Source organism: Sebastes fasciatus, chromosome 17 (genome assembly GCF_043250625.1).
Source record: "Sebastes fasciatus isolate fSebFas1 chromosome 17, fSebFas1.pri, whole genome shotgun sequence".
NCBI classification, from domain to species: domain Eukaryota; kingdom Metazoa; phylum Chordata; class Actinopteri; order Perciformes; family Sebastidae; genus Sebastes; species Sebastes fasciatus.
Genome location: NC_133811.1, coordinates 17,996,348 through 18,008,613, shown reverse-complemented (window position 1 = coordinate 18,008,613; position 12,266 = coordinate 17,996,348). Strand labels below are relative to the sequence as shown.

Below are 12,266 nucleotides of genomic sequence, written 5' to 3'. Positions count from 1 at the left end.
GAGGCAGCATGGCCCATGCCTGGCCAGTTGAGGAGTTCTTTTATTTTTTATTTATTTTCTTGTTTTATATATATATATATATATATGTATATGTGTGTGTGTGTATATGTATATATTTTTTTTCCTTCCTTTCCTCATAACAAAATGAAATGAAATGAAATATGGATAAAACAAAGTGGAGAGAAAAATAAATTAAAAAAAATAAAGAAATCAAAATAAAAGAAAGAAATAAAATAAAAGAAAGAAAGAAAGAAAGAAAAACTCTAAAAAAGCCAACATAACCGGGAAAGATCAATATCATGTGACTGTGTGTGCTTGAAAGGGGTGGTGGGGTGGCTGGCTGTCAGTCAGGGTGCAAATCAAATTAAGGCAAGATTTAAAAAGAATAAAATAAAATAAAGTAAAATAAATATAAATAGGTAGATATATAGCAGTAAAAGAATGATGGATAAAAGGATTGTGTTTAATAGGGTGATGGATAAAAAGATGATGTTTAGTCTAGTAATGAAAGTTTAAACTACTGTATATAGCCCTTTATATACAGTGTGGTTTAGCCCCTCTCTCTACATGATGTTCATTACGTCACCACTAGGAGGCGATGTCATCATATTCTAGCGTTTTCGGGATCGCTTCCTGTTTGCTGCCCTCCAACTGATGACGTCGCCTCCTCGCGACAGAAACGTTAACCCTACACCAGCGGCCTGTGTGTGTTTTCACTCCATCGCTGCAATTTTTTTGTCCTTTTGTGGAGGATTTATCTCTACAATCCATCCCCATCATGAAACTAGTCAGGTGAGTGGACGTTAAAGGTTATAATCTATCAAATGCTGTGATGTGATGTGATTAAACACATCTTAATACCGCTGGATGGATGTAGATTAGGTAATAGAAAGGCGGGAAGAAGAATGAATGGAGGCCGTCTCCAGGGTTACAATGAACAGGCTATATATATATATATAGACACACATGTAGTGTTTCTACTAACTGTTGAACTTTGGATTTAGCTGTGAAGTTGTGCAGGTATTATAGTGTGTATAATGTTTAACTAACATGAATGTTAGCTAGTTAACTAACTAGGCCCTGCCTGTGTTTCTCTGCACAGTTCAGTTTAGTAATGAAAGTTTAAACTATAAACTGTATATAGCCCTTTATATACAGTATGGTTTAGCCCCTCGCTGTACATAGTGAAAACATAAACAAAGAGCTGTGCCAAACATAAAAGGACAACAGAAATAACAACATAAAATTACAATAAGTAGTGTTACAGAAATAGTGTTTTTACTAACTGTTGAATTTTGGATTTAGCTGTGAAGTTGTGCAGGTATTATAGTGTGTATAATGTTTGTTAACTAGCTTTAAACCAACATGAATGTTAGTTAGTTAACTAGGCCCTGCCTGTGTTTCTCTGCAGAGTTCAGTTAACACATGTAGCAGCATGTTTATAAGCCTAGCTGCACCCAGAAGTACTATCATTTAAACCCAAATCAAACGCATGCTTGTTAGTAGTTTTAATCTCAAGCAAGAGTAATGTTTTGGTGATGAAAGCTACACAAGCTGACTCTGGCTAGGTGGTGTTAGCCTACTTCATGATGGGTAATGTTTGTGTGTTGTGCTCAAATAACAATCAGTTCACACTGTGATCTTGTTCTATGAAGATCAAAGTTACTATCTATCTATAAATCTATCTATCTATCTATCTTTCACAGGTTTTTGATGAAACTCAGCCATGAGACGGTTACCATTGAACTGAAGAATGGCACCCAGGTCCATGGCACCATCACAGGTAAGAAGCCAGCTGGTGCATTGTTAAAATGTTTCTCCCTATTCAGGTACACTACAGTGAAACATTGTTCTTCACAGCCCATACGTCATGGCTCGTGTTAAAGGAGAACCATGCCCATTTTCATAGTTATTCCTATGGTCTAAAAACATATTAGAAACATCTCTCAGCATAATGCACTACACTGCAGCCTCCAACATGATCATACAATTGAATCAACACCTCTCTAAAACCATTTCAACAAAGACTGAAACGTATAATCATCATGAAGGTAGGATGTATTGCAGGGCTTTTTAATTATACTACATTAGTTTTAGCTAGGTGCACATTATAATCTGGTAATCCCATATATGATTAATTCATACTGTATGGTGACTTGCTATTGTTTAAACTATAGGCAGAGTGGCCTTATTTAATAATGGACATGTTCTACATTGTGGCACTGTTACTTAGCGATACTTAAGGGGGATCTGTGCCCATTTTCAAAATTCGTTGAAAAATGTTATCCCTATGGGCTAAGACAGTCCAAAAGATATTAGTTAACATGAACAACTCTCTCCCAAATCCCAAAACTAGAGTGCTAAAAGTCAAACTTGCGATGTCACAGGGTATATAGTGTGTAACTGCTCCATAGACATTGGGAGAGATGTTATACTGTAGATGACACTGAGAGCACCAAGGGGAATGTTCTGAGTATATGGGAACATTTTCTGTTTCAGTACTGAAGACATGACAATAGAATAAAGCTAATTTGGGTATAAAACATAACAAGTTTGAGACTTCCTTCTCTGGTTTCTGGCTTTGAGTTAGACGAGCTCATGTTCAAAAATATTGATTGAACTTTACTACGTTATGGAAATAACATACTGGAATTAATTTAGGTGGTGTTCCCTTTTAAGATTTTATTTGATCACAAAGTGCACCCACATGTGATATTAAATTTACATCCAGTAGCTAATTTATTAGGCTCACCTAGCTGGAGCTAATGCAGGCTAATACAACAGTCGTGCAATAAATCATACCTTCATGAAGGTTATTTTCAGTTCTTGAAACTGTTTTGAGAGGTGCTGATTCAACTTAAGGGTCATTTTGTGGGCTGCAGTTTTTTTTGCCACAAAGCTCCTGTCCAGGCTTCAGTCAATCCTCTCCAGAAATTTCAGAAATTTGATCTGTCTACAGGAAAACGCAAGGCGGAAGAGTTTTTGAAACGCTTGAATTTTGTGGAGTGGAAGCCCTGACTTAGTGTGGATTAGAGGCTGAAATTGCGAGAAGATGTTTCCAGATTTAGCCATTTTGGTATTCTCTTACTATCACTCTCAGGTGTCATGCAGTTACTTCATTTACAGCTTTGTAAATTAGAATAAACTGGCTTATCCATGTTCAAGTTTTTCTATTCATGTTTCCTTTTTTTTCCCATTCAGGTGTTGATGTGAGCATGAACACCCACCTGAAGGCGGTGAAAATGACCCTGAAAAACAGGGAGCCCACTCAGCTGGAATCACTGAGTATCCGTGGCAACAATATTCGCTACTTTATCCTTCCCGACAGCCTCCCACTGGACACCTTGCTGGTTGACATCGAGCCAAAGGTCAAGTCCAAGAAGAGAGAAGCAGGTGAGGAATGTCGAAACATCAAGGTGTACAGTAGAGCGAGAACAGTGCACTAGGCCCAAAATGATTTACTGCAAATACCGGATAGATAGTTGATAGTTTGGTGGCGAAATGGATCGTTACCCTGACCAGCAACGTTTATTGATTAAGATGTCTTTTCACCTAACCCAATCTTGAGTGAGTCCGCTACTACAGTTGACCATGATGAAGGTTGTACAGAATACATGTATCATGGTCAGGTTTTGATCAAAGTGGCACAAAGGTGGCTGTATTTAAGTTATTTGCAAGAAAAATTCTGCATTTGTTTTTATTAGAACCAACACACTGGTTTATATTCTGATTCCTGGTCTATTTGCAAATTGTTTGCTCATCTTCATGTCTAGCAGGATTTTGTGTACACCTAGATGAGAATGCGCCGAACGTTATTGGTCGATATTCTTTCTAAATAGTTTGACCGGTGATCTCTATAAAGGCCAATCAGAAGAGCCAATCAAAACGCATCAATTCTGAATTGAAACGTTTTGCCTGCTTTCTCGTCTGCCCTTTAATTCGCTCAGAAATGGACACACGCACGCTCAGGCCCGGCGCCGCTGAGGATATATTATGATACACCACACCTGAGCTGATAAATGATAAAGATTTCCCTGAGACGAGCAGACACGCATATTTAATAGACATAGTATTTGCCAGGAATTTCTCCCATTTGTCCAGCACACATGGACCGGCACACACACACCGAAAAAGAGTAGAATTGCTTGTTCACCGGCGCACAGAAATGGCTTCAAATAGACCCTGTGATGGGTGATCGGATCGGCCGATTGTGTTTCCAGCTATTGGTGGTCAGAGCCAGTGTTGCCAACTCTTTTCCAATGAAAGTAGCTAGCTCTAGCTCCAAAAGTTGCCAGATGACGTCATACGGCCATTTGCATGTTGGTGGCAACATTGCGCATCATTTGCATAAAGCTTAGTGGTTGTATTGGCTGACTGCTTGGCATCGTGCACGGCGCAAGAGGAGAAGGAGAGATGCCGTGCTGTTGGCAGAAGAAATGTGGACTGTGACTACTCTGAGCAGCATGCGTGGGAATGAATTACAATATAATGTAATCTGCTTTTTCCCTAATGTGGATAGGTCGCTAAATATGTCACTAGTCACTTTTTAGAAGTAAAGTCACTAAGAGAGTCTGAAAAGTTGCTAAATCAAAGTCACCAAGTTGGCATCAGTGATCGGAGCGCCCTTACTTTTAGAAAGTGACTTGATATTCAGTAGTGAGTAGATATTCACACGTGTCTAAATGTTGAACGGCCCTATATATTGATACTCAACATGTTGCTGACTGTCACTCATCTGTGTCTTCTCAGTGGCTGGACGGGGACGAGGCAGAGGACGAGGCCGTGGCAGAGGAAGGGGACGAGGCCGAGGCGGCCCGAGGAGATGATCACCAGGCCGTACGTTTGCTGGCCAACACCCCACTGTTTGTACAGGAATTTTTTCTTTTCTTTTCTCAGAGGAAACATTTTGTGAATTTCCTTGTTTTTTTGTTCGGCTTTGTTTTTCTTTATTTTGTACATTAAAATCCTCAAAAGGATAAAGTGACTCTGTGTGTTATTGCAACATTGGTAACGGGGTTTGTTTTATTTGTCTCTCAACATTATGTTTTCATTACATGGCTGAATAAAGACCCTTTGCATGGAGAGTGTTCCCCAAGTGCTAATTAGAAAGAAATTCAACATAAACTGAAACGATCTACTTGATAATGCATATGTAGTTTTAATAATTAAAAGATACTTATTATTTCCAGTGACACAAGCTGAACAATGATTTACAAATGTCTGTATTTGAAACATGGTATATAAAGGTCAAAATTACATCCAGGACTAGCTTAACAGTACTCATTCCATTAAACTGCAGCTGTAGTTAGTTTCTATGAGTCGTGAAACTGGCACAGTTTGGTAAAAATCTGTTTTTGTAAATTGTATAGAATCAAATCTTACTAAACAACGATTCCTGTTAACTGAAACTACAGACCTTTGACCCCGATAAGTTTGCTATAACATAAAATTCATTGCCATAATTGTTTGACTCGAATATTAGTTTGTAATTTTGGTTTTAACATATCGTTCGACCATTTTTCTTCAAATCTAGAAAGTAACTTCTAATTGTGTTCATGCTACATGATAGATTATTACCATACATACTGTAAATTGTAATTCAGCTTCCTCAAAAATAGCGTGAAGTCCTGTCGCCCATGGAGCATTATGTGATTTACTTTAAAGAAAAACCTTCTTATTGACCCTGTATTCTGACATATTAAGCACACGATTCCACAGAGGTAACTGTCAAAAAATCAATTGACTTGTTTTTGTCAAACTTCAGACAGGCTGGTAAAGCAACATTCAGAGAATCTCGTTCCAGGTGAACAACGCCCACACATTCAGACATCAGGCATCAGCACCAGGATATAGTATCAATAGTGATACCACTAGTAATAATGGTATCAATCTGCAGCCTGCAGGGGGCGTAACTCGAAGTGTGAGTTACGCCCCCTGCTTTAAGTTTATGGAGGACCACAAGAGTCTGAAATATGAATAAAGCATTTAATTGATTAATAACTAATTGTACCATTAAAAAGGTATTGGTAAATTTCTTTACAATGTATTTATTAACCTATGTATAAATTGACTAAATTATAATGTAATTCATGATTTGCCATTTTAATAGGCAATAAAAAGAAGAATTGTAAAAATAATTTAGAAATGAAATATTAATCCATCAATAAATAGGTCAAATTAAAAAGGGGATTTACAAAAACACCATAAAACACGGTGCCTTCAAATGGGTTTGTGTTTACTGTGTTTATGAGGTGGGAAGTTGTGTACACGATATCCGTGGCATTCAAGTGATTAAAGGTCCCATATTGTAAAAAGTAAGATTTTCATATCTTTTATATTATAAAGTAGGTTTAAGTGCTATATAAATACTGTGAAAGTATCGAAATGCTCAATATACAGAGAAATACAAACAACTCGTTTTCAGAAATTGTGCGTTTGAAACAAGCCGTTAGGATTTCTGTCTATTTGTGATGTCAGAAATATACAATATTTAGACCATTACTGTTTTAAATGTAAACATTCTAAATGTGTCTCAGTTTATTTCCTGTTGCAGTGTATGTGAATGACATCAGCTGACAGGAATTACACATGGACCCAAGCTGTTGCTTAGAAACGCAATTCCGTTGAAATGCACTAAAACGGAGCCTTTCAGACAGAGGGTGAATACAGGTATATTCAGACAGACAGATAGAGGAAAATAAAGTTGTTTTTTGACATTACAGCATGTAAACATGTTCTAGTAGAAACACAAAATACAAGTATGAACCTGAAAATTAGTATTATATGGGACCTTTAAGTCACGAAGGCACCAATAGTCAATAAGTACATTATTTTACAAATATGTTAATGAATTCGTAAATAAATAATGGAATTTAAAATTATATTTGAAAATGCAGTTTAAAAAGAGAAATAAATAACTATGAAAATGTAAATTATTTTTTATAATTCTTATTACCCATTAAAATGTCAAATAATTAATTACGTTGTAATTTAGTCCATTATTTTTATTGTAAAATTTGTTATTAAAAAATGAAATGCTTTATTACTATTTACGTGACTCGTGTGGTCCTCCATACACTTGGAGCAGGGGGCGTAACTCGGAAGTGTACCGTTACTAATACTTGTATAATACTATTGATAGTGTAGCTTGCTGCTGCAGCCTGAGGTCTGCAGGTCTGCAGGTTGTTCACCTGGAATCAGATCATCTGAATGTTGCTGTACCTGTCTGTCAGTCTCTGAGGAAGACATAACCTTGATAAATATCAAGTTTTAGCTCCCTAGCTGTGCTCTTCCGTGTCGACCAGCCGGCGGAAACCTCACGGATATCAAGAGATGTCTGTTATGGCCAACAATCGCTTTATGTATTTCGCTTTTGGAAGCAACTTGTTGAAGGAAAGACTCCAGCTGTTGAACCCCTCTGCGATGTTCAGCACCACCGGCCGACTACAGGTAAACAGTTCAGGTCATGTGGGAATTGCCAGACACCACCCAAGTGGTGACGAGCTACTTTAGTGTGTATCATTGATACAGCAATTAGGGAAAGTTATTAAAAAACAATTGTTGTGTTAAATAGTCCACACCTACTCTGCCCGATGTTATAAACGCATGCATGTTGGGACAAAGACAGTCGTTCCCCTTATATTTCAATAATTTCAGTATAACGTTACTGGCATTATCGTAATGTCCGTGAATGTAACGTTACCATGGTGTCACTGAGGGGACGTTAAACGGCTAAAGGTGACCAGTTCAGGTCATGTGGGAATTACCAGACACACAAATGGTGACGAGCTACTTTAGTGTGTATCATTGATACAGAAATTATGAAAAGTTATTATTGAAAAAAACATTTGTTGTGTTAAATAGTCTGCTTTGCCCGATGTTATGAAGGCTTGCATGTTGGAACAAGACAGCCGTTCACCTTATATATTCTAGTAATTTCAGTTAATCGCATTATCTTAATGTCCGTGAATGTAACGTTACCATGGTGTCACTGAGGGGAAATTAAACCGCTAACTAGTTCACGTCATGTGGGAATTACCAGACACCACACAAGTGGTGATGAGCTACTTTAGTGTGTATCATTGACTCTGTACAGCAATTATGAAAAGTTATTAAAAAACATTTGTTGTATTAAATAGTTTACTTTGCCCGATGTTATGAACGCTTGCAAGACAGTCGTTCACTTTATATACTGCAGTAATTTCAGTTACTCGCATTATCTTAAAGGTCCCATATTGTAAAGAGAGAGATTTTCAAGTCTTTTATATTATAAAGCAGGTTTAAGTGCTTTATAAATACTGGTGAACTATCAAAACGCTCAATATACAGAGAAACACGTACAGTCCGTATTCAGAAATTGTGCGTTTGAAGCCATTAGGATTTTCGTCCATTTGTGATGTCACAAATACACAATATTTAGAGCATTTCTCGGTTTTAATCGTTAACATTCTAAATGTGTCCAAGTTTATTTCCTGTTGCAGTGTATGTGAATGACATCAGCTGACAGGAAGTAAACATGGACCCAAACTACAACAACGGAATTCCGTTGCAATTCCATTGAAATGCACTAAAACGGAGCATTTCAGACGGAGGGTAAATACAGGTATATTCAGGCAGACAGTATGAGGAAAATAATGTGTTTTTTGAACATTACAGCATGTAAACATGTTCTAGTAGAAACACAAAATACAAGTACGAACCTGAAAATGAGCACGATATGGGACCTTTAATGTCCGTGAATGTAACGTTACCATGGTGTCACTGAGGGGAAGTTAAACGGCAGAGGGGAACGATTTAGCATTAGAATTTTTATTTTAGCTAGCTAGTTGTAACCACTTGTTGTTGGACTAAAGCCCGGTTACTTTATAGCTAATTGTAGTTACATTGCCACAGATTATATTCGTCATTTTAGTTGGTTGACATCTCATATAGCTGGTCCGTTAATGAGGGCACAACCAGCGTACATTAGGTTATTGCCTCATAGCCTACCTAAATGATTCCTAGCTTTAGCACCAGCTGTAACAACAGGGCTAGAGTGTGTGCTGTGGCTGGCCATGCTGTGATAACAACAAAATGGCCCATCACTGTTCACAGCCTTTTGTCCTTTACTTCCTACCCACATCACCACCCCCTGTTTGTTTGTTTGTTTGTTTGTTTGTTTGTGTGTGTGTGTGCAGGACTATAAATTGAACTTTGGCCTGTGGGACAAACATGTGAACAGCACTTGGCATGGTGGAGCGGCCACCATTGAGGCCTGTCCAGGGGCAGAAGTGTGGGGGGTAATCTGGACTTTGAGCAATGAAAACCTCCCGAGCCTTGACAAGTGAGACGTGCAAAACCAAACACAGCTTGTTTGTCAGTTAATGTTTGTCACGTTAACTAAACGTAGAGTGCTTCTTCTTCTTTTTGTGTTCTCAGACAGGAAGGAGTGAGTTCGGGAATATACTCTCCACGGGAGGTTTCAGTGGAGACTGACAAAGGACTCGTACTCTGCAGGACTTATCAGATGAACAATTTCCACGCCTGCCCTCCCTCTCCTCAGTACAAAGAGGTGTGTGCATGTAAACACAAACACTGGTCCAAAGACACTTGTTTTAAAGGTCCCATATCATGCTCATTTTCAGGTTCATACTTGTATGTTGTGTTTCTACTAGAACATGTTTACATGCCGTAATGTTAAAAAAAAACTTTATTTTCCTCATACTGTCAGCCAGAATATGCCTGTATTTACCCTCTGTCTGAAACGCTCCGTTTTAGCGGATCTTGACGGAATTGCAACAGAATTGCGTTGTTAGGCAACAGCTTGGGTCCATGTGTACTTCCTGTCAGCTGATGACATTCATATACACTGCAACCAGGAATAAACTGGGACACATTTAGAATGTTTACGTTTAAAATTGTTTCAAGGGTCTAAATGTTGTATATTCGTGACATCATGAATGGGCAGAAATCCTGACAGCTTGTTTCAAATGCAGAGTTTCTGAATACGGGTTGTGTGTATTTCCCTGTGGATTGAGTGTTTCGATACTTTCACGGTATTTATATAGGACTTAAGCCGGCTTTATAATAAAAAAAACATGAAAATCTCACTTTTTTATAATATGGGACCTTTAAGCTATAAAACCCATACTATGTAATAAATGACCAATTTACATAGTCTAATGTTTTGTGACTAAATTAACACATTAATTTGAATGTCTCTCTCTCTCTCTCTCTTTCTGTGTGTTTCATATAAGGTGGTGTGTCTAGGTGCAGAGCAGAATGGACTCCCAGTGGAGTACCTGAAGAAGCTGGAGGCCATTCAAACCAACAACTACAGCGGTTCCATCGCAGTCTTTGATCAAATCAAAGCAGTCATGAAGTAGAGATCGAAAGTTCACAATCTTGATTTTGGAAACATCAGCTGACAAAAACAATGTCACGTCACCACGTTAAAGTTCCCATATTGTCAAACGTGAGATTTAATGGCATTTATATTATAAAGCAGGTTTAAGTACTAAATTATATAAATACTGTGAAAGTATCAAAACTCTCAATTTATGGAGAAATGCACACAGCCCGTATTCAGAACCGGTGCCTTTTAAACAAGCTGTCAGGATTTCTGTCCGTTTGTGATGTCACAAATCCACAATATATAGACACTTTACAGTTTTAAACATAAACATCCTAAGTGTGTTATTTCCTGTTGCAGTGTATGTGATGGTGCTTTCAAATGAAACACGTGAGCTTGTGTTTACAACATGGGAAGTCGTGTACACAATATGCGTGGCGTTCAAGTGGTTAAGTTGTGAGAACACCGCTGCTAAGCAACGGCAATATTAACGTTACTGTCGGCATCTAGAAACCACAGAGACTAACAATTTAGCAAGCTAGCAAGCAGGTAACATAATGCAGTAAATGCAAAGGCATGACAGAGGAAAAAGATGAGGCCGTTGGGAAAATCAACATTTTCCTCAGACATATTATATTATTACGAAGAAAAACAATATATGACTAAAATTAAAATGTATTTACTTATTATGTACTGAAAAATGAACTTCCATGGCGTCTGCCATTTCTGACAACGTCAACAAACACGACAACTCGTGAACTCGGAGCTTTCAGAAACTTTCCACTTACGAGGTCGTGAATACCACAAGAGGGGGGCGTTCATATGGACTCTTCTCATGAACATGGTAAACACGACCCCATTTGAAGGCACCATTAATGACATCAGCTGACAGGAAATACAGACATATTCAGGCAGACAGCATGAGGAAAAGAATATTGTTTTTTTTTTAACATTACAGCATTTAAACATGTTCTAGTAGAAACAGAAAATAAAATATGAACCTGAAAATGAACAATATGGGATCTTTAAGTTAATTAAATCACTTAGTAGCAGTTCCTGGATCTTTCAACTGCATTTCACAGCCTTCATCATTACCTTTATCATGCAAGTAATAATAGCATAATGGTACTAAATTATGATAATGTAATATGTAATGAGAATGAAGGCTATGAGATTCAGTTAACAGACCCTGGAAAAAGCTAGTAACTGGACCTTGGGTTAAGTGTTTGTCAAACAGCTGTTTCTAAGGTCAAAACTGAAAGACTCCTTTATGAAATCGAATCGGCACCACCTGTGGCCAGAAGTTGGTAGTGCATGCATATAATAATGAGACGTTTGGCTGTGCCCGACACATGTACAATATCTTTTATTTTGAGCTGCTATCAAACAATTAATGTATTTTATTTAAGTACCAGCTCAATGGAAGACTAAAATGTACATGAGAGGCAGAAAATTGTTTTATTTTGGTATTTCTCAGGGAAATATTAAACATTGATGAAACACCCTCAAGACTACTCGTCAGCATTTATTATCTCTGCCAGGAGATAATGAGATCGTTTGTGTGTGTGTGAGCACGTATGTGTGTGTGTGCATCTCTGTGTCTGTCCACAGATAATCTCGCATACTGCTGCATCAAACGGCATGATATTTTGGGTGCTCATTTAAGGCGGCATGCTCAAGGACCTCTTGTGGTTGCAGTGACTCACTTTCAAAACACCTTTTATTGGCTGTTTGATAGTGCCATTGATAACCTGCGGACTCCTCACTCACTACTCTTAACCGGCCCCCGGCTGGTAGGGCCACTAGTGAGAGACGGTGGGGAAATGCAGTTTGCTCGGTTTTATTGTTTTAGAAAGTGTTTGGCTAACAGCTAACGTAACTACACACACTGCTCACTGCATTGCTGCCGCTCTGCAGCCAGAAAACAGTTATTCTG

The 12,266-nt window shown here is 38.1% G+C and overlaps 2 protein-coding genes across 2 annotated transcripts; both read left to right on the top strand.

Moving 5' to 3' along the window:
- The first annotated feature begins 646 nt into the window (after positions 1–646).
- Positions 647–4,980, top strand: snrpd1 (small nuclear ribonucleoprotein D1 polypeptide). The gene is made up of 4 exons (XM_074613203.1): positions 647–792; positions 1,707–1,783; positions 3,202–3,393; positions 4,750–4,980. Exons 1-4 carry the CDS (start codon positions 779–781, stop codon positions 4,824–4,826), a joined length of 360 nt encoding a protein of 119 aa, XP_074469304.1. The 5' UTR covers positions 647–778; the 3' UTR covers positions 4,827–4,980.
- A 2,191-nt stretch (positions 4,981–7,171) lies between these two features.
- On the top strand, positions 7,172–11,834 carry ggcta (gamma-glutamylcyclotransferase a). The gene is made up of 4 exons (XM_074613202.1): positions 7,172–7,449; positions 9,177–9,322; positions 9,418–9,550; positions 10,236–11,834. The coding sequence occupies exons 1-4, from the start codon at positions 7,333–7,335 to the stop codon at positions 10,362–10,364; spliced, it is 525 nt and encodes a 174-aa protein (XP_074469303.1). The 5' UTR covers positions 7,172–7,332; the 3' UTR covers positions 10,365–11,834.
- Positions 11,835–12,266: the final 432 nt, after the last annotated feature.

Excerpts from the sequence above, each read along its gene's own strand:
- ggcta (XM_074613202.1), top strand. The coding sequence starts at position 7,333 with ATGTCTGTTATGGCCAACAATCGCTTTATGTATTTCGCTTTTGGAAGC. Across the intron at positions 9,323-9,417 it reads AACCTCCCGAGCCTTGACAA|ACAGGAAGGAGTGAGTTCGG; the intron begins GTGAGACGTGCA and ends TTGTGTTCTCAG. Across the intron at positions 9,551-10,235 it reads CCTCTCCTCAGTACAAAGAG|GTGGTGTGTCTAGGTGCAGA; the intron begins GTGTGTGCATGT and ends GTTTCATATAAG.
- snrpd1 (XM_074613203.1), top strand. Across the intron at positions 1,784-3,201 it reads GGTCCATGGCACCATCACAG|GTGTTGATGTGAGCATGAAC; the intron begins GTAAGAAGCCAG and ends TTTCCCATTCAG. Across the intron at positions 3,394-4,749 it reads GTCCAAGAAGAGAGAAGCAG|TGGCTGGACGGGGACGAGGC; the intron begins GTGAGGAATGTC and ends GTGTCTTCTCAG.